Genomic DNA, 19609 nt, shown 5'->3' with positions numbered 1-19609 from the left:
ATGAACATTTTGGTTTTATTCTAGGAACTATACATTCATTTTATTATGAATTCTGTAGCTTCAGTAAAATAGGCACTTTATGAACCATTCAATGGATTTTCATAAATTTTAATAATATTTGTTTATGAAGCATTTTTTATTTCTATGACAGACTCAATAAAGCTATGAATAATTTCTTTATTGTTCTATGAATCAATTTCATATTTTTAGGAGCATTTTCCTTATATCTATGAACAATGAACTGTTATTTATGAAACCTCTTTTGATTCAAGATTTTTTTTAATTGTTCTATGAAGTAATTTCATATTTTTAGGAGCAGTTTTCTTATATCTATGAACAATGAACTTATGAAACCTCTTTTGATTCAAGGAACAATGTATAGATTTTGGGAACAATACCTATTAATTGTACCTTAATGGTATTGAATTGTAATGGTGCTTCCATGAATTATTCGATACTTCTATATGCTAGTCAATGGCTCCGAGAACCCTTAGTAGCCTCTCATTGTTATTATTTTGAACCATTCATTGTTTCTATGAACAATGTATTGCCAACAAGAGCTATTCATTAATTCTATGACGGATTTATTAAAGATGGGAACAATAGATTTTAATATTCTGGTTTATGAAGTATTTTTTAGTTGTTAGGAAATATGCATAGATTTTATGAACAATTCAATACCTCCAAGAAAGTAATACATTGAAAGCATGAAAAAGGGAAGCTTTCAGTTATTTTAATGGTACATCTATTAGTTTCTTTTAGTATTCGGTGCTTTACTGGACTTGTCATTGATTTTACGCAGCATTTTTGATTTTGTGAACCATTCATTGAGCTATGAACATCGTCATTGTTTTTATGAACCATTCATTGGTTCTATGAACCATTCATTGGTTTCTATGTACCATTAGTTAGTTCTGTGAATCATACCTTGATTCTATAAATAATTTTTCAGTGCTTCTATGAACCCTTCTTTGCTTTTATGAACCATTTGTTGATCTTATGGATCATACATTAGATCTCTCAAATATTAATTAGTTCTATGAACGATTCATTAATTCTAAAACCCATTCACTGGTTTTATTCAACTTTCATGGATTCTATGAACTATTTTTTTTTTCATTTATAATTCCTATAAATCAAGGATCGTCAAGATCCCAAGCAATGCAGTAGGTCAAGATTTTTTCAATGCTGAAAATCTGAACTAGTCATCAATTCTAGGTAACAATTTTGGTTCTAGGAAACATTCATTGGTTTTATGAACTATTCATTGGTTATATGAATCATTCGTTGATTCTACGAACCATTCATTGGTTCTATGAATCATTCATAGTTATGTATGAAACATTAATTAGTTATGTAAAACATTCTTTAGTTCTATGAACCATTCATTGATTTTAAGAACCGGTACTATGAACCGTTCATTGGTTCTATGAATCATTCATTAGATTTTTCGACAATTCGTTAGTCCAATAAAAATATCTTCATGTCCTTAAAACTTGTGTTTCGTTCATTGGTTCTATAATCTAAACTATTGTATATACATAGGAACTATTAACTGGTTCTATGAACTATTCATTAATTCTAGAACCCAGTCACTGACTTTATGAACAAATCATTCATTCTAAGAAACATATTATTGTCTTGGCCCTTTTTGTTTGTTTTGCTTTATTTTTTCTTTTAAAGCATTCATAAATCAGTCACTTGTCTTTCATTGGTTTTATGAAACTTACATTGTTTTCATGAATCATTCATAGTTTTTTCATTACATTTATGAACCATTCATTGTATTTATGAACCAGTTTATTGTTTAGATATGTCTTAAGATTTTTGTTCTATTCAATATTTTTCGTAACTAAACTATTTCCCCCGCATTCTAATCTTTCTCTCTTTTTCTCCCTCTCTCTCCATTTCCAGTGATTTCCAATACGAAGAAGTGCCACCAGAGGAACAAAGCGATTCCGATACTCTGGTGAATTCAGCACCATTGGCTGAATTAAAAGAAATACCAGCAGATCCCAATTTTGACGACGACGACGACCAAGGAGGAGAAGAGGCGACACAGCTTCAAAAAATGGAAGCAACAACGACAGCAACTGCTCCAAATGGAGCCGAAACAAATACCGATACTACAGTGGCCAAACCATCATCCGCCGAAGATAGCATTTTCTCTACAATGTATGCTGTAGCCAAGAAGGTTGCTATTGTAGGCTCCATTTATCTTGTGGGCTATATGGGTTGGTCTGTAGCATGGCTTATTGCTCCCGTTGTTCTCTCTGTGGCTCGTGATCGTTTTCGCAAAAGTACCGAACACAAGCGAAGCATTGCGAAGGCATCGGCCTTGGCCTCAGAGAAGGAAGTTATTATGGCGCGCATTGATGAGTTGCCAGCTTGGGTAAGTGGTCGGGAAGTTACAAATTGAGAAAACCCATTACAAATATTTTGTTCTTTAGGTTTATTTTCCCGATGTAGAACGCTGTGAGTGGGTAAATAAGGTAAGTGACCCGTTTACTTTATTTTGGGGACTTTTATTTAAATTATTTTCTGCCTGCAGATTCTCAAACACCTTTGGCCCAATGCCAATCATTATGCCCGCACTTTGGTCAAGGAAACGATTGAACCCGCCGTGGCCGAATCTTTGGCCAATTACAAAATGAACGGCTTCCGTTTTGATCGCATTATTTTGGGTACCATCCCACCTCGGATTGGTGGCGTCAAGGTGTATACCCAAAATATTGGACGCAATGAAATTATTATGGATCTCGATCTCTTCTATGCCAGTGACTGTGATATTAATTTCTATTTGGGCGGTATGAAGGGTGGTATTAAAGATTTCCAAATCCATGGTTGGGTGCGTGTGGTTATGAAACCCTTGATCCGTAGCATGCCCTTGGTTGGTGGTTTGCAGATTTTCTTTTTGAATAATCCAAATATTGATTTTAATTTGGTTGGTGTCATCGATCTTTTGGATATGCCTGGTTTGAGTGATTTGTTGAGAAGGATTATTGTGGAACAGATTGGTAATATAATGGTGTTGCCGAACAAGTTGCCGATAACTTTGAGTGATGAAGTGCCAGCGACTTCATTGAAAATGCCTGAACCTGAGGTGAGTTTTGAATATGATTGAAGGGGATTATTTGTTTTTATGGGTACTGGGAACAGAACAAGCATCGAAGATTGAAAAGGGTAATGTTTTAATCGTAATCTTTTCTAAAGTTCGTAGCCGACCTATGTTGGGAAAATGGGAAACGGATTATCAAGATCCCAAGCAATGCAGTAGGTCAAGATTTTTTCAATGTGACTACAACCCGAAGTAGTTGCTAGAATACCCATATTTATAAACTTTTCAAATCCGATCTATCTAAGAATCAGCTTACCAATGATATGTTTCTAAAGAAAAATCGGAATTTTCTACAGAAAAATATTCACAAAATATTTTATAGAGAAAAAAATTCACGACGGATTTTTTTCTATAGAAAATATTCACTACAGAATTTTTGCACGAATTTTTTTTATAGAAAAATATTTATTTCGAATTTTTTTTTATAGAAAAATATTCACCTAGAATTTTTTCTATAGAAAAATATTCACCGCTAATTATTTCTATAGAAAAATATTTACCATCTACTTTTTTCCATAGACCACCTTATTTTTCTATATATAAATATTCACCACCGAATTTTTTCTATAGAAAAATATTCACCACCGAATTTTTTCTATAGAAAAATATTCACCACCGAATTTTTTCTATAGAAAAATATTCACCACCGAATTTTTTCTATAGAAAAATATTCACCACCGAATTTTTTCTATAGAAAAATATTCACCACCGAATTTTTTCTATAGAAAAATATTCACCACCGAATTTTTTCTATAGAAAAATATTCACCACCGAATTTTTTCTATAGAAAAATATTCACCACCGAATTTTTTGCTATAGAAAAATATTCACTACCCATTTTTTTTTGATAAATATTTACCAGCAATTGTTTTTCTATGGGAAAATATTCGCCATCGTTCAGTGGTGAACATTTTTCTATAGAAAAAATTTAGTGGTGAACATATTTCTATAGAAAAAGTTCAGTGGAGAAAATTTTTCTATAGAAAAAATTCAGTAGTAAACTTTTTTTTACAGAAAAAGTTCAGTGGTGAACATTTTTCTATAGAAAAAGTTCAGTGGTGAACATTTTTCCATAGAAAAAGTTCAGTGGTGAACATTTTTCTATAGAAAAAGTTCAGTGGTGAACATTTTTCTATAGAGAAAAAGTTCAGTGGTGAACATTTTTCTATAGAAAAAGTTCAGTGGTGAACATTTTTCTATAGAAAAAGTTCAGTGGTGAACATTTTTCTATAGAAAAAGTTCAGTGGTGAACATTTTTCTATAGAAAAAGTTCAGTGGTGAACATTTTTCTATAGAAAAAGTTCAGTGGTGAACATTTTTCTATAGAAAAAGTTCAGTGGTGAACATTTTTCTATAGAAAAAGTTCAGTGGTGAACATTTTTTCTATAGAAAAAGTTCAGTGGTGAACATTTTTTCTATAGAAAAAGTTCAGTGGTGAACATTTTTCTATAGAAAAAGTTCAGTGGTGAACATTTTTCTATGGAAAAAGTTCAGTGGTGAACATTTTTTCTATGGAAAAAGTTCAGTGGTGAACATTTTTCTATAGAAAAAGTTCAGTGTTGAACATTTTTTCTGTAGAAAAAGTTTAGTGGTGAACCTTTTTTCTATAGAAAAAGTTCAGTGGTGAACATTTTTTCTATAGAAAAAGTTCAGTGGTGAACATTTTTCTATAGAAAAAGTTCAGTGGTGAACATTTTTCTATAGAAAAAGTTCAGTGGTGAACATTTTTCTATAGAAAAAGTTCAGTGTTGAACATTTTTCTATAGAAAAAGTTCAGTGGTGAACATTTTTCCATAGAAAAAATTCAGTGGTGAACATTTTTCCATAGAAAAAATTCAGTGGTGAACATATTTTTTACAGAAAAAAATCAGTGGTGAATAATTTTTTACGGAAAAAAATTAAAAAAATATTGGTGAATATTTTCTCATAGAAAAAATTATTAGCTTCTCTTTAGCATTTGCCTCTTATTGTAGAAATATTCTCGCAGTGTAATTGTAGAAACGGCTATTGAAATATAAACCCTCCGAAACCACCCCTAATTATTATTTTTTTCTAATATTTATTTTTTGTACTCCTCCCCAGGGTGTTCTACGCATCCATGTCGTCGAAGCCAAGGATCTGATGAAAAAGGATATCAGCATGTTGGGCAAGGGTAAATCCGATCCCTATGCCATCATCAATGTGGGCTCTCAGGAATTCAAGACACAAATTATTGACAATAATGTCAATCCCAAATGGGACTTCTGGTGTGAGGTAAGTTAAAAAATTTCCGCAATATTGCATACCGCGCCCTCCCTCAACAAAAAAGAGCATTGTGTACAAGAATTAAATTTCCCAAAAAAAAAAATATTGGCCAAAAGACGTTTTTTATTAAAAAAATATAAACTAAAATTCAAATTTTGTTTCGTTTTGTTAAGCACTTACACTGTTCTAGAATTTTTTTCAAAATTTTAAATTTTCTTTACAATTTTATTTCCATGTAGTCTGAATTATTATATAGTCCATAGTCCGAAATGCATGCTCTTTGTTATTTTGTTACTTTATTTCTTGTTTTTGTTAATTTTGTTTTTTGTTGTTTGTTTTTTTCTTTCTTTTGTATATATTTTCAAAAAAATATATATTTTTCATTATGAAAATGTGCTATTCTATGAAAACATCTCTGCTTCCTCTATGACCAAATCAAAAAAAAATTACACACCAAAATTTTGTGTTCCACTCTTCACACACGAATCTAAACCAAAAAAAACAAAGGCGAAAATATTTGCCGAAATGGGTCAATTTGTTGAATTCAATTTATTCGATGCTGATGAAACGGGCAAAGATGAAGAGTTGGGAAGGTAAGTCGAAAAAAAAAATAATAAAAAAACATTATCAGAAAAAAATCACAAAAATAAAACCACAAAAACCTATTGGAATAATGAATGAAAACATAATGCAGGCTTTGAGATATGGAACGAAGCGAAGCATGAAGCCGAAGAATCCAAAAGAGTGAAAATAAGTGTATCCTCAATTGCATTACTTTCCTTAGGGTCAAGAGCAATTGAAGAACCTAGTGAATCCATATCAAATATCGCTTTAGGCTTTAAACACATTGAAGGCGTCATTTTTCGCTTTGGATGGAATGCTTAATTAATTATTTAAATGTATTTTTCCTCAAAATTAAATATCACAAAACTAGTTCCTTTGCTGGAACTAGTGAATCAAAAAAATGAAACTAATTAGATCTTCGTGTGAGGCCAATTATTATTTTCCAAGCCTAACTCAAAGCCTGCATTATGTTTCCACTTTAAGCGACACAAACAATCAACTTTTTTTAATCTGGGAAAATCGTAAAAAAAATTATTTTTTGTTATCAACAATTTAATATTATTATTTGTCATTAACAACCAAAAAATCTGAAGTGAGTAGTAGTCCTTGAAAAAATATCAGTTTCTTATAATCGCATGTTTGCAGGCTTCGCTTACTAACCACAAACAAAAAAACATGCTTCAAATCAAAAAAAGAAAAAATTCCACCAAAATCTATAGCTTTAAAACTCAAACATTTTTTTATAAAAAATCGAATAATTTTTCTTTAGGCCTTTGTTAACTCACCCGTGGGCCAGGAGGTGTTTTTCGATTTATGGGATAGTGATCCAGGTCCACAAGTCGACGATTCTTTGGGCAGGTTGTGTAAATAACACCCCAACAACTAATTTTTGTTCACTAACCCCAAGGCGTTTAACTCACAAAAGTTCGATTTCGGAACGTTTGGTTTCCCTTTTTTGCAACGGCCCAAATTTGTTTGCATGATTAATAAAAATTATTGGCTAACTAACATCGGCGTGTAAACCCTTTGTGATTCAATGAATTACAATTTAGTAAAGACGTGCCGTAACCAACATAACGTACATTTTTTTATTTTTTTGAGAAATATTCAACAATAATTTTGTCTATAGGAAAATATTCAGCAATGATTTTTTCATAGAATTTTTTATAAAGAAAAATATTCACCACTGAATTGGTTCTATAGAAAAATATTCACCAATAAGATTTGTTTCTATAGAAAACATTTACCAATGATTTTTTTCTATAGAAAAATATTCATCACCGATTTTTTTCTATAGAAAAGTTTTCAACAATGATTTTTTTCTATAGAAAAATATTCACCACCGAATTTTTTCTATAGAAACATATTCACCAATGAATTTTTTCTATCGAAAAATATTCACCAATGATTTTTTTCTATCGAAAAATATTCGCCTAAAATATTTTCTATAGAAAAATATTCACCAATGAATTTTTTTTTATCGAAAATATATTCTACCAATAAATTTTTTTCTTTATGGAAAAATATCCATTATTCACCACCGATTTTTTTCTGTAGAAAAATTTTCACCAATAAGGTTTTTTTTCTATAGAAAAAATATTCACCACCGATTTTTTTTTCTATAGAAAAAATATTCACCACCGATTTTTTCTATAGAAAAAATATTCACCACCGATTTTTTTCCAGAAAAAAATTGCGTTGGGGAATAATTGTCTATAGAAAAAAATTGCGTTGGGGAATATTTTTCTATAGAAAAAAATTGCGTTGGGAAATATTTCCTATAGAAAATAATTGCGGTTTTTTTCTAAAGAAATATTTTTTTTCATAGAAAATAATTGCGGTTTTTTTCTATAGAAATATTTTCTATAGAAAATAATTGCGGTTGGAAATATTTTCTATAGAAAATAATTGCGGTGGGAAATATTTTCTATAGAAAATAATTGCGGTGGGAAATATTTTCTATAGAAAATAATTGCGGTGGGAAATATTTTCTATAGAAAATAATTGCGGTGGGAAATATTTTCTATAGAAAATAATTGCGGTGGGAAATATTTTTCTATAGAAAAAAATTGGGTTGGAGAATATTTTTCTATAGAAAAAAATTGCGTTGCGGAATATTTTTCTATAGAAAAAAATTGCGTTGCGGAATATTTTTCTATAGAAAAAAATTGCGTTGCGGAATATTTTTCTATAGAATAAAATTGCGTTGGGGAATATTTTTTTATACAAACATTTGCAGTAGGGAATATTTTCTATAAAAAAAATTGGGCCAAATATTTTTTTATAGAAAAAAATTGCGGTGGAAAATATTTTTCTATAGAAAAAAATTGCGTTGGGGAATATTTTTCTATAGAAAATAATTGCGGTGGGAAATATGTTTTCTATAGAAAAAAATTGCGGTGGGAAATATTTTTTCTATAGAAAAAAATTGCGGTGGGAAATATTTTTTCTATAGAAAAAAATTGCGTTGGAGAATATTTTTCTATAGAATAAAATTGCGTTGGGGAATATTTTTCTATAGAAAAAAATTGCGTTGGGGAATATTTTTCTATAGAAAAAAATTGCGTTAGGGGAATATATAAAAAATGGTGGGGTGGAATATTTTTCTACAAAAAAATCTGTGGGGAATATTTTTCTATAGAAAAAAATTGAAGAGAAAAATATTTTTCTATAGAAAAAATTCAGTGTGGAATATTTTTCTATAGAAAAAATCAGTAAGGAATATGTTTCTATAGAAAAAAAATTAGTGGGGAATATTTTTCTATAGAAAGAATTAAGTGGGGAGAATTTTTCTACAGAAAGCATTCGTTGGGGAATATTTTTCTATAGAAAAAACTAGGGAGAGAATAATTTTTCTATAGAAAAAAACTCGGTAGGGAATATATAGAAACTATAGAAACAAATTCGTTGGCGGAATATTTTTCTGTAGAAAAAAATCCCTTAGGGAAGATTTTTCTATAGAAAAAAATTCGTTGGGCGAGATTTTTCTATAGAAAAAAATCAGTGGGGAATATTTTTCTACAGAAAAAACCACGGTAGGGAATATTTTTCTATAGAAAAAACCTCGGTAGGGAATATTTCTCTATAGAGACAAATTCGGTGGCGGAATATTTTTCTGTAGGAAAAAAATCGTTAGGAAAGATTTTTCTATAGAAAAAAATCGTTGGTCGAGATTTTTCTATAGAAAAAAATCAGTATGGTAATACTTTGATACAGAGAAAAATTCAGTGGGGGAATATTTTTCTATAGGAAAAATTCGGTTAATATTTTCCTAATATTAAAATAAAATTTTTTAAAATACTATCTTCCATTTCTATGCATAAAATTTCCGATTTTCTGTATAACTACGATCCTCCAAATATTTTACCTCTTCTCTGTTACGATACGTCTTTCACTAATTTCTCTAAAATTCTACCTGTTTCGTTTTCTCCCTGTGTCGTTTTCTCTATAAACATAATGGGGGAACTCCCTCTCTCTCTCTCTGTGTGTCCCACTCGCCGTTTAAACTCTACACTTAAAAAAATTATAGCTTGTCGCATGTTTAATTCAAAATTATCTAGCTCTTAAACTTGGCCTACACTATTATCAACTCAATAATAATTGTCGTCCATTGTCTGCACCACAGCCTGGCATGTTATGTCTCTATTTTCTCTCTTTATGCACTCTATGCATTCAAATACAAAAATATTAATTAAACAAATGTGTATCTTCATATTTATCATGATCGGATTATTATGAATGTAATTGGTCGTCCTTTGTCCTCACTGGAAAATAGTTTGCACATTTCCGTCTGTCATTATTTGTTTCATAATTAAATTGTGGTGTGTAAAACTCAAAAATTAAATGAAATATTCAAAATTTATTACGAAATCACTGTATCTCATTAAATGTGTGTTCTCTATCTCTCTATTGTGTTTCTGTTCACTCAAAAATCTCTCCAATGCAAATCGTTTTAAATTATTTCCTTTGAAAGGCTGCGGTGGAAGTTACTCAGCACAGCGTCATCAGTTATCGTTTATTTGATTGGGATCGCACCGGTGACGATGAATCCTTGGGAAGGTGAAGGCTATATTTTTCTTTGTTCAGAAATCTCTTTTTATGTCTTTCAAATAATATCGAATCTGTCATTAGACTTTAGATGATTATTTAGATTTTATTATGATTATCTTTTTAATTTGTAGAAATCTATTAGAAATTGAATTTTTATTATCTTTTTCTTCTCATACTAGAAGTGCATGACTATATCTGACATATATCAAAATTAAATGTATAATAACGATATAAAAAATAAGTCGACGTTCTACATTGAAATTGTTCAACAATTTCTCCTCAAAGAGATCCCTAAGATAACTTAATCTTAGTGATTGTGTGATTGTGAATTGGTAGTACTCACAAAGTTCCAGATTAATTTGTCTCGCTATTTATTTTGAAGCATATATATATATATATATATATTCGAACTTAATCCGTACTTGCATAGGGGTATTACCAGGATGTCATTAAAAAATCGCGAAATTTATGGAGTTAGAGCATACAAATGTTTAGATTCTATTTAATCCCCTTGAAGATCTCGAATCGATACCTGATCACCTATTCTAGTTCTATTTTAAATGTAGTGATTTTGGGGAGACTTGTCTAATTTTACATAAACTAACTTTCTTATGAATAATATACGCGGAGGGGTTTCAGCAGATCAGAGAAAGTGTTGAAGACGCCATTACGAAGTCGCAAGATCATGGTTAAACCAGTAAGGAAAGTAGCAAAGTCGGACTGGGCCGACTATATGATACCCTTGACAATCAGACACCCGTTCGAAATATATATGGTACGTTATGCAAAATTTCCTGTCAATCGGACAAACATTAGTTTGTCATTTGGTGCACCATTTACTAAAAATATATATTTGGGACCTATGTCTAAATCTGAACCGACACACCTCATTCTAGACTCAATGTAGTACGCTATGTCAAACATGGTGGAAATCGAAAGGTATATAGGGATTTAGGTGCAACATTAACATTAAATCGGACGACAATATATACGTGAGCTATATTAAAATCTGAACCGATTTTCAGGTTCATCATCAAGTTTCTTGAAATCCAAAGATATACAGGGTCTTTGGTACTCCATTTACATAAAATCGGACGAAAATATATATGGGAGCTATATCTAAATCTAACAGATTCTCAATTCAGTGCGCTATTCCAAATTTCATGCAAATCTAAAGATATATAGGGACTTTGTTGTAAATGGTGCATACAACAAATCGGACGAATATGGGAGCTATATCTAAATGTGAACCGATTTTCACGAAACTTAGCACACATCATTCTGGACCTAATTCAAATGTCGTGCAAATCGAAAGATATATGGGGACTTTGGTGCCCCATTTACCTTAAATCGGACAAAAATATATATGTTAGCTATATCTAAATCTGACCCGATTTTTTTCAGTACTCTATGCCAAATTTCGTGCAAATCGAGGATATATAGGGGCTTTGGTGTGCCATTTACGTAAAATCGGACAAGACTATATATGGGAGCTACATCTAAATCTGAACCGATTTTCACGAAACTTAGCACACGTCATTCTAGACCTAATTCAGTACTCTATGCCACATTTCGTGCAAATCGGATGATATATAGGGACTTTGGTGCATCATTATATTACTATATCTAAATCTGAACCGATTTTTTCGAAACTTGGCACACATCATTCTGCACCTAATTCAGTACTCTATGTCAAATTTCATGCAAATCGAATGATATATAGGAACTTTGGTGCTCCATTTACCTTAAATCGGACGAAACTATATATGGGAACTATATCCAAATCTGAACCGATTTTCTCGAAACTTGGCACACATCATTCTGGGCCTAATTCAGTACTCTGTGCCAAATTTCGTGCAAATCGAAAGGGACTTTGTTGCCCCATTTACCTTAAATCGGACGAAAATATATATGGTAGCTATATCTAAATCTGAACCGATTTTTCCCAATTTCAATAGGGTTTGTCCTTGGGCCAAATAAGTGACTTGTGCCAAATTTCGTCCAAATCGAATCATAAATGCGACCTGTACTTTGTTTACAATTTAACATGGATAGACAGACGGACGGACATGCATAAATCGGACATGCATAAAGTGATTCAAAAGCATATTCCATGTGTCTATCTCGTTTCCTTTTGCAAACATATGCACAAAGACATAATACCCTGTACCACAGTGTGGTGAAGGGTATAAAAAGGGCTAAAGCAAAAGGGGTGTTGGTTAACTCATTTGATGTAGGAGATTTTGTAGTGATACGAAATTTGGACACCACTGTAGGGTTAAACAAGAAGCTATAGCCGAAATTCAAGAGTGCTGCCGAACGATCGATATGCTATAAAAAATATTGAGTATTGTCAAATTACGAAAATTCCCTGTGGTGGGGTGAAGGAGTAGGAAAACGTAGTCGAACGCAAAACTCGACTTTTCGATTTTTGTCGTTGTCTAAAAAGTCGATCTTTCGATTATGTCAAACCTGTTCAAAATCTACTTTTACCGACTGATGCAAATTAACTGTTTTTTATATAAATTTTTGAGGAATGTGTAATATTTCGGCGATTTGGGATAATAAATCAAGTATTTATAAAGAAAATCGAAAGTCGATCTTGAAAAGTCCTCAAAGATCAAAAGTGGACTTCGACTCGATTAGTCGAAAGTCGATTTACTTATCCCTAGATAGAAGCATGCAATATAAGACATTGGAAAACCGAGGACTTTGGTATGGTCACACATAGGCTGCTCTGCCTAGCAGTAGTAGTACTGTTGTTTATATTAAATATGTGGCATGGCACAATGAATAGGTAGTCCATTTAGCGCAGCTGATGTCTTGATTAACTGTCAAAGTGGGTAATTTCTACTTGAATTCGATGTGCAGTGTTGCCAACCATTTGAAATATGAAATATGGAAAAATTTGACAGATAATCGAGACAAAAACAAAGGTTGTTGTTGTGATACATCACCTTATTACTGCATCATGATATGTGGTTTATAGCCAGGTGATTGAGTCGGTCACTACCGTCAGGTTGGCCGAGCTGTAGTCGAATAGATTGGGGAAATAACCAATTGTAATGTGAATGATTACCGAGTACTAATTGATATTGTAAAAAAACCATGCTACAATGAAAAAGAACAGAGAAAGGATGAAGAAATAAAAGAAGACGCAAAGTCCATGAAACAGATCTTGTAAGAAGCGAATATTATCGGCTATTTTGGTTGAAAATCACCCATATTGTAAAATTTTTTTGTTTACGTTTTTCATAGGATTAAGACAAAATTGAAAGCATTTTAAAAGCTTGGGTGAAATCATCGGGTGACCTTTTCATTGGGTCATGGAGTGACGCTTAAAAGCTTAGGCACCAAGAGTGTAGATGGACAAATTTAACGTCAGAGAAAACCTTATTTTCCTTACAAAGCCAAAAAATTCCATCTTTGGCATAGCGTACTGAATTGTGCAAAGTTTCGTGAATATCGGTAAAAATTTAGATATAGCAAAAGACCGGAAGTCTTTCTTAGGCTTCGTTATAAAAAATAGTAAGATTTCTTAAAAATGCCATTAGATTATCTTATAGAAGGCAGAAGATATTTATATAGAAATTCGCAATGTCTTCGTGTAGAAGAATAACTAACTTCTCATAGAAGATCGGAGAGTAAAATTTAGGACTGTTTTCTTATTTGACAGATTGTGTTCTTACAAGAGGGTATTTCGGTAGAAATCCACAAGGGTTTCATTGAATGTATTATCATAGAAGGACAGAAGGTTCTTAGAGAAGGTGAAAAAGTATTTTTATAGAAGACCAGAAGAAGACAGAAAGGCCTTCTTATAATACCAAGGGTGTGGATGGAAACATTTAGATTGAACTTTATCTGAGAAAAGTCCAAAAAAAACCCTTATTATAGAAGCCCAAAAGCTTTCTTAGGAAAATCCTTATAGAAAAAAAGGGGGACAGTAGGCCTTCTTTGATAACATCAAAGTAATTTCTTATAGAATAACCAAAGTACACTTTTATAGACCTAATATTGTTATAGACTTGTTTTCTTTTTACTTATGGTCTTCTTACACAATATAATTTGGTGTTGTTATAGAAGATCGTTCGGTGTTATTGTCGAAAATCAATAGGTCATCAAATAGTCCCGACCCGACCACAAAGTTTTTTATAAAAGGCCAGAAGGTCTTGGGTCTTCTTATTTTAGATCAGAAGCCCTTCTTATAGAATACTATTGCATCCCAATAGGGTTTTCCCATGAAATACATTAGAGTTGTACAGTTCACGAACGAACTAGTTCAAATGCTTCATCTAATATAAGGACATCTTTCAAGATCTTTCTTATTACAGATCAAAGAACGAAAAAATGATTATTTCTTTTTTCAAATGTGAGCGTTTTACTGACCTAGTTCGATTTTTCTCTAAATGAAAGGGGCACCGATCGAGTTTTATTTTGCATGTGATATTAACAGCGATTTCATTTAGTAAACATATAAAATATGTTGGCTATCATTTATGCTCGCAAGAATTTTTCAATTATTCTGAAACTTTTCTTTAAAAATCCACACCTTACAGATCCCCATAAATTGTTCTAAAATTTTTTAAAACATAATATACTCACCATAAATAAATCAAAATTGTAAAATTGTTTTTATTCACACATCGCAATCTTCCAAGAACACAAACTATCAACTGAACGATTTGGAGAGCCATTGGCTATTAAAAGAACGACCGAAGTAAGACAACTGCTTAATTGTGAACGAGTGAACTAGAGCTATACACTACACACCGAGCTGAACTAAAAAGAGCGATCAGCTAACTGAACTAGAAAGAACAACTCTAAAATATATCAACATCTTCTTCTCAAAAAAAATTTTTTTCGGGAATTTAATCTGAACTGAATCTTTTTAGAGAAAACCGACATTATGGTCTTCATACACAATATAATTTGGTGTTGTTATAAAGATCGGCTATATCTCGAAAATCAATAGGTCATCAAATTTTCACTTGAAATTTTGTATGAAACATTCTTTAATCAGTGTGGAACAAAGCCCTTATATCCAACAAAAATGCCTATTGCATTCCAATAGGGGTTTCCCATGAAAGATATCAACATCTTCTTCTAAAAAAGATTTCTCCGGGAATTTAATCTGAATTGAATCTCCATTTTAAATTTCGAAATGTAAACAAATGTTCATGGTTTTTATGATCTGCTAGATTTGTTTCAGATCCGTGATTAATTTTCAGATGTCTCCCCCGCCAACTGACAACTTTGAAAGCCTCAATATTTTCTTTCTTCCTTTTTTTCTAATTTTTAGAAAATTTTATAATATTTATTCCAAATCTGGATAAAGTCCGAAGATGGGACCAAACGGTTTACTCCTTCTGATACATTCACTAAAAAGGATCAATATTTCGTACAATTGTAAATCTCATAAAAATGTGTATCCGACATTTTAGTGATTTATTACTACTGATGTCTTTCAAGTATATATATAAAGGATACTATGATTTTCTATGGATACGTATTCCTCTTTTAAATATTCAACATGAATCCCTTACTTGTGGTTAGACAAGAGTATTTTTGAGTTACTGGCAGGAACTGGGAATCTTCTGAGAAGTTTTCTTAAAAAACTCCTCTGTTCTATTTTTTTTGAACATTTATTTCAAAAAATGTTTTTGCATGAAAAATATAAAATTTCATATTTCGGTCTAAACCTTCATCTAATAAAAAATGTTTTACATAACTAATTGAAAAAATATAAAGCTTTTAAATAATTTCTCTCAGTTATTTGGAAGTGAAGTTCCTTAAGGATTTTTTTTTAATTTTTTTGAGCTCGAAGTCTCAAAATGTTTTTTTGAGGTTTTATCACCAGTTTTTTTAATATTTCTTTACTCGAAGTCACGACAATTCTTCGGAAATTTTCAAAATTATATATTATATATTTTTAAAGTCACTTCTGTGAAGGATTTGAATATTCTCAAGATATCGGGTGTTTGGATAATTATTATATGTACCTCCTAATAAAAAAAATAACAAAACCCTAATTTAAAAATCGATTACTCCCCTTTTTAACTTTAACTAATTTTTCTACTAGCCTAGTACTAATATTAGACTTAGAAAAAAAATAGAGTTTCAAATTCAATTTTATTTCCTTTTTTCGATAATACAAATTTTTCTAATTCCGAAAATTATTTATTAAACAGAAAATTTTAATTCCATGTTTTTAAAATCCCTTGCAGGGCAAGCGTTGAAATTATCAATGCGGTGAAGCGGGGCGTTGTGGACACTGTAAGTATTTTTCTCTGAAATTCTTTTAAATTTCGTTCCTCTATAATTTTCCTAACATTTTTATCTTACAGTGGCTCACTTTGGAAAATGCCAAGCATGGTATGCTCCATGTACGCCTGCAATGGTATAAACTCACCGCCAACCCATTGGATTTGCAAGCCGCCCTGGCCGAAACCCAACTACTACGTGTTGCCTCCATGAGCTCAGCTGTGCTGATTGTTTTCATTGATTCCGCCAAGAATCTCAAACAGGCTCGCATAAATTCCAATCCTGATCCTTATTTGGTGTGCAGTGTTGGTAAACAGAAGCAACAAACTGGCATGATTATGCGTGACAATTCACCCGTGTGGGAGCAAGGTTTTACATTCCTTGTGGGAAATCCTGAAAATGACACCCTACAAATTAAGATTTTCGATCAGAAGACTGGTAGTGAAATTGGACAATTTGGTTATGTCATTGCCACCCTGCTGCGTAAGGAGAATATGGACATCGTCTCGCAGCCTTTCCAAATACAAAAATCTGGACCCGAATCGAAGTTGATTATGTCACTGTCATTGCGTATTTTGAAAAAGGCTGAGGTCATTGAGGATGGAGAAACATCAGAGGCCCCCGTGGCGGGGGAGAATAAATTGGCCCGGTCCATAAGTAAAACAGCCAGTATTCAGGAACCATCATCGCCAAAGGTAAGATCCTTGAGAGGTGTTTCTTACGTTTACCTAAAAAAGTTTGTTTTTCTTCCCTAGGAATTACAATCCCAATCTAGTCGCATTTCTGCCGATACCCCCCTCAGCGAGGAGGAACCCAATCTAAAAGTCTCTAGTCCCACGAATTTACAATCCGTTACCCCACCACGTAGCCCCAATCCATTCTCAGCTAATTTGGTAGGCGGTGAATCGGTGTTGACACATCGTGTTCCCGATCTCTCAGCCTCACCGGGAGAACATGGTTTGGGTCGCATTCTCCTCACCATCCACTATTTGGCTCAACGTCAAAAACTATTCGTAACCATTCACAAAATTATGAATATCCCTATGCGTGATCCCTCCAATATACCCGATCCATATGTTAAGCTATATCTACTGCCTGGTCGTAGCAAAGAATCGAAACGTAAAACCGTTGTCATCAAAGATAACTGTAATCCGGTCTATGATGCCACATTCGAATATTTGATGTCGACTGCGGAACTGCTGCAGAGTGAATTGGAGGTTACAGTCTGTACGCAAAAGGGATTCTTTGGTAGTCCCATTATTGGAATGGTAAGTGAGGGGAGGAGGAGGGGGAGGGGATTTTTTTTTTGAGTAATTTTTCTATCTCAGAATTTTTTAAACATTCCACCAAGGCGTGGATTTTTTAAAAAATATTTTTTAAAGGCGTGGGTTTTTTTAAAAAATATTTTTAAAGGCGTGGATTTTTTAAAAAAATATTTTTTTAAAGGCGTGGATTTAAAAAAAGAATTGTTAAAGGCCTGGATTTTTAAAAAAAATATTTTTTAAAGGCATGGATTTTTAAAAAAAATATTTTTTAAAAACGTGGATTTTTTTAAAAAATATATTTTAAAGGCGTGGATTTTTTAAAATATATTTTTAAAATGGCGTGGATTTTTTAAAATATATTTTTAAAATGGCGTGGATTTTTAAAAAAAAAATATTTTTAAAGGGCGTGGATTTAAAAAAAAAATATTTTTAAAGGGCGTGGATTTTTTAAAAAAATATTTTTTGAAGGCGTGGATAAAAAAAATATTTTTTTAAAGGGCGTGGATATTTTAAAAAAATATTTTTAAAGGGCGTGGATTTTTTAAAAAATATTTTTTGAAGGCGTGGATTAAAAAAAAATATATTTTTAAAGGGCGTGGATTTTTTAAAAAAATATTTTTAAAGGGCGTGGATTTTTTAAAAAATATTTTTTGAAGGCGTGGATTTTTTAAAAAATATTTTTTGAAGGTGTGGATTTTTTTTAAAAATATTTTTGAAGGTGTGGATTTTTTTTTAAAATATTTTTTTCAAGGCGTGGATTTAAAAAAAAAATTTTTTAAGGCGTGGATTTTTTAAAAAAAAAATATATTTTTTTCAAGGCCTGGATTTAAAAAAAAATTTAAATGCGTGGATTTTAAAAAAATATTTTTTTAAAGGGCTGGATTTTTTAAAAAATATTTTTTTAAAGGCGTGGATTTTTAAAAAAATATTTTTTAAAGGCGTAGATTAAAAAAATATATTTTTTTAAAGGCGTGGATTTTTTAAAAAAATTGTTTAAAGGCGTGGATTTATTAAAAACATTTTTCAAGGCGTGTATTTTTTAAAAAAAATTTTGTAAAAAATATTTTTTTCAAGGCGTGGGTTTTTTAAAAAATATTTTTTCAAGACCTAAGAATGCGGGGAAAAATATTTTTCCCAGGCCTAAAAAGGCGTGAATTTTTAAAAAAATATTTTTTTCAAGGCCTGGATGTTAAAAAATATTTTTTTTCAAGGCCTGGATTTTTAAAAAAAATATTTTTTTTAAAATCCAGGCCTTGAAAAAAAGATTTTTTAAAGCTGTGGATTTTTTAAAAAATATTTTTTTCAAGGCCTGGATTTTTTAATAAAATATGTTTTTCAAGGCCTGGATTTTTTAAAAAATATTTTTTTAAAGGCGTGGATTTAAAAAAAATATTTATTTCAAGGCGTGGATTCTTAAAAAAATATTTTTTTCAAGGCCTAGATTTTTAAAAAAATATTTTTTTAAAGGCGTGGATTTAAAAAAAAATATTTTTTTAAAGCATGGATTTAAAAAAAAATATTTTTAAAGGCATGGATTTAAAAAAAATATTTTTAAAGGCATGGATTTAAAAAAAAAATATTTTTAAAGGCATGGATTTTTAAAAAAATATTTTTTTAAAGGCGTGGATTTAAAAAAAAAATTAAAGGCCTGGATTTTTTAAAAAATATTTATTTCAAGGCGTGGATTTTTAAAAAAATATTTTTTTCAAGGCCTGGATTTTTAAAAAAATATTTTTTTCAAGGCCTGAATTTTTTAAAAAATATTTTTTTCAAGGTCTGGATTATTTTTAAAAAATATATTTTTTTGAAGGCGTAGATTTTTTTAAAAAATATGTTTTATTTAAAACTGCATTTTATTACAGGTTAAAATCCCTCTCACAGATCCCGAAGTCTCCGGCAATGGCCTTAATACTTGGTTTGATTTGCAACCTGAATTAAAGCACGACTAAACATGACATCATCACAGAAGTGATTAGAATCTCTTTTTAAAAAAATCTGACTATTTACTTAATGGATTTTTATCAACGAACAAAAAACAACAACAACAAAATTCACACATATATAGCTCTCTATCTCCAATATTTGATACTCTTATTGAAAGAAAATC

At 31.2% G+C, this 19609-nt stretch overlaps 1 protein-coding gene across 1 annotated transcript; it reads left to right on the top strand.

Annotated features, from left to right (window-relative positions):
- Positions 1-1914: 1914 nt before the first annotated feature.
- Positions 1915-19451, top strand: LOC133324393 (extended synaptotagmin-2; the record flags this gene model as incomplete). Its single annotated transcript, XM_061533236.1, has 9 exons — positions 1915-2392; positions 2451-2492; positions 2552-3103; positions 5201-5371; positions 5870-5955; positions 16201-16249; positions 16321-16932; positions 16993-17505; positions 19365-19451. Coding segments are annotated over 9 exons (2590 nt in total), but the record flags the coding sequence as incomplete, so codon positions are not given.
- Positions 19452-19609: the final 158 nt, after the last annotated feature.

The sequence above is a fragment of the Musca vetustissima genome, unplaced genomic scaffold, assembly GCF_032173495.1.
Source record: "Musca vetustissima isolate MV318-11 ecotype Yass unplaced genomic scaffold, APGP_CSIRO_Mvet_v1 utg20545, whole genome shotgun sequence".
NCBI classification, from domain to species: Eukaryota; Metazoa; Arthropoda; class Insecta; order Diptera; family Muscidae; genus Musca; species Musca vetustissima.
Note: the sequence above shows the minus strand (reverse complement) of the source record. Positions and strands in the feature narration are given on the sequence as shown.